This window comes from Nematolebias whitei, chromosome 19 (genome assembly GCF_014905685.2).
Source record: "Nematolebias whitei isolate Nwh7 chromosome 19, NemWhi1, whole genome shotgun sequence".
Taxonomy (NCBI): domain Eukaryota; kingdom Metazoa; phylum Chordata; class Actinopteri; order Cyprinodontiformes; family Rivulidae; genus Nematolebias; species Nematolebias whitei.
In genome coordinates, this window is record NC_056516.1 from 6268546 (window position 1) to 6271523 (window position 2978).

The 2978-nt window shown below is 43.9% G+C and overlaps 1 protein-coding gene across 1 annotated transcript in view; it reads right to left on the reverse strand.

The window, feature by feature from the left end:
- eepd1 (endonuclease/exonuclease/phosphatase family domain containing 1) overlaps positions 1 to 305 on the reverse strand; it is a gene marked incomplete at its 5' end in the record, with an annotated part of 99965 nt that extends 99660 nt beyond the window's left edge. Inside the window, 1 exon segment of the mRNA XM_037692759.1 lies at positions 254 to 305. Coding sequence (XP_037548687.1) covers positions 254 to 305 — 52 coding nt within the window.
- Positions 306 to 2978: the final 2673 nt, after the last annotated feature.

Below are 2978 nucleotides of genomic sequence, written 5' to 3' on the forward strand. Positions count from 1 at the left end.
CAAGAGTCAGGGTGGCTTCTGGGTAATACCAGATGGCTAGGCCTCAGACTGACGAAGCCTCTTGGATGAGGGGCGAAACGTTTCTTTTGAACAAAAAAACGAAGTCCAGATGACATGATTCAACCTTTTTTGTTGTTATATACCTGGATGACTGAGAAAACAAACTTTGTATTATCAGGAAGGTTTAAGTGGTGAGTCAGAGGGCTGTAAATCAGCCTCCATCAATACTGTACAATGTGAAGAATCATCATACCTTATGGAGAGCCTCCCGCTCCAGCAGGTCCTGAACTGCCAGTAACTTGATGCTGCAGCCAGAGACAGAAACATTATTATTAATATTATTATTAGATGTGAGACAGCATAAATAAAACATTGTGTGTTTACTAACCTAAACATTTTGGTTCAAGAACTGCTCAAGACAACCATCAGAACCCACAGTATTTAGGTGGCTTTAAAACAATAAAACTCAGCCCAAAGCCAGAACCTTTTGACCTTTAAATAACTTAGAAATAGAGTATTTTAAACTGACCCAAATAAAAACTCCAAAGACTGGTCTTCAAACAAAAACTTTTAAAAACAAGCATCTAAAATAATCCAACTGAGCACCCATTTACAGCTAAGGAAAGAAGTAACATCAAAATCTCCCTGCTGCTGTTTTCTTCTTCAGCAGTCCTTGGAGCATTACTCAGAGGAAGAGAAGAATCAGATTTTGATTTGATTTTTACAAAACTTAATTTGCACAATAAATTAATAAAACAATGTTAAAAACATGATCATGTTAAGTTTTTTTTTTTAATAGTGTTCACATGAGGAGGTTGTTGTATTTTAGTTCTCCTTTTTAAAGCCCCACGGTTCCAAAAAAGTTGTCCAAGTCTCCAGTGTCGCTGTGGAAGCAAAACTCCAACGCTAGTCTGGCCTTGACGTTGCACTTCCACAGAGCCACAGCGTCAAGTTGAGGTCCAGCCTGCAGTCTGTCCCTGCGAGATAAATAGATTGACATTTTTGCTTCGGCAACTAAAAAGTTTAAAATGTTGGATTTACACTTAGTGGCTTTGCTGTAATATACACAATTAATAAAAACAGATTTGGTAAAAACGGTATCAAAAAAGCTAAAAAATCCTCATCATTAGGTTAAAAAGAGCAGTCAGTCATACACAATCCATAAAAACATGAAAAACACTCTGACAAACTGCAAAAAGGACACTCGTTTAAAACCTCAGGACCGATGATCGATAGAAAAGAGTTTGTTGCAATGGTGCCATGAAGGATCCTCCATTGGAGATCACCAGTCCGTTTTTTTGTCGGAGGTTTGTAAAGTGTCCTCCACTGGGGCTTCTGTCCTCCAAGCTTGTCATCCCACACGCTGACAGCTCTGTTGTGCAGAGTTCTCTTGTTTAGGACTTTAACACAAGTCTTATAGAGCACTTTTGGACCAGTTCTGCACAAGTCTATTTTTGAGTCCGTGTTGCATAGCAGAGGTCCACTACTGTCCGCGAAGTCGGGATCTAGGTTGATGTCCGGGAAGGGGTCCATTGGGTCAGGCAGGTGATCCCCCGTGGACCACAGCTGCAGGAGACGCTCTCCCCTGCTGTAATCCTCTCCTTCACCAGGTCCAGGAAGCGCCGTACCAGCCTGGCAGACCAGACTCCAAGCAATGAAAGCACCTCCTGGACACTGGAGAAGTCTGGTCCGGCCGTCTCCACCAGCCACCCCAGAGTCACCATCCCAGACCCGCACAGCACCCCTGACAGACCTGGTACCGTGCTATCCGAAACATCCAGTCTTGCACCACAGATTAGTGGTTCCTCTAAAAGCCAATGCAGACACTTATACATTTTTGATCTGTTTGGGTTAAAAATGAAAATAATTTAAAAACACTCTGACAAAACTGGGGTAACCCCTTTAACTTTAAAAGGCTAACATTGGTTAGAAACAGAGCAGCATCCAGCCCCAACCTGCTCACGCGTCTAAGAATGCAGCTGGCCACGTCCCTCCACACAGTATCAGGAGGTCCTGCCAGGTATTTCTGGAAGAACTGTATTCGAAAAGTGGCTATTCTGCTGGCCAGGTGGTGGACAAGGCCCTGTCCCCCCTCCTCTCTCTGTAAAAACAGGACAGACTGTGGCACCCAATGTCTATCTTTCCAAAAGAACTCCATCATCTCAGACTGGATCTTTACCAACAGGCCTGGAGGTGGGTCTAAAACAGAAAGTTTGTGCCACAGTTGTGATGCGACCAGGTTGTTTAAAACTAGCACTCTGCCTTTGTAGGACATTTGAGTGTGTAGCCATTTCCATTTTTCTAATTTGCTCCTGACCATTTGTTCCAAATTTTCCCAATTCTTTTGTACTTGAACTTTATCCCCTAGATGGATACCGAGGTATTTAAGCCCGTCTCTCTTCCATGGGAGGTTTTGAGGGAGAACTGGGAGCCCTTCAGGCCACTCACCCACGACGAAGGCTGTGCTCTTTACCCAGTTCACCCTCGCAGCAGCCAGGGTGGAAAAACTCTCGGTGTCCTCACTTAGTGCGTCGGCATCTTGTTGTTTTTTTTTATAAAAATAACAACGTCATCAGTGTAGGCGGATAAAATTATGTTACTATTAAAACCAGGTAAAACTAAACCACGAACACTCGAAGGGATCTTTTTAAGGAGGGGTTCCAGGGAGAGCGCATAGAGCATTCCAGAGAGCACACAGCCCTGCCGAACACCTCTATACACCCTAAAAGGAGCACACAGGCTACTGTTGACATTCAGCACACTCTCAATTTTACTGTACAGCACCTGTATCTTGGCTATAAAACCAGCACTGAACCCAAACCCCTCCATGGTTTCCCAGAGGAAGCTGTGCTCTATGCGGTCAAACGCCTTTTCTTGGTCAAGTGAGACCAACGCTGTGTTCAGACCCAATGAACTGGAGACTTCCAAAATATCTCGAATCAGGTAGATATTATCTACCATGGACCTGCTGGGGATGC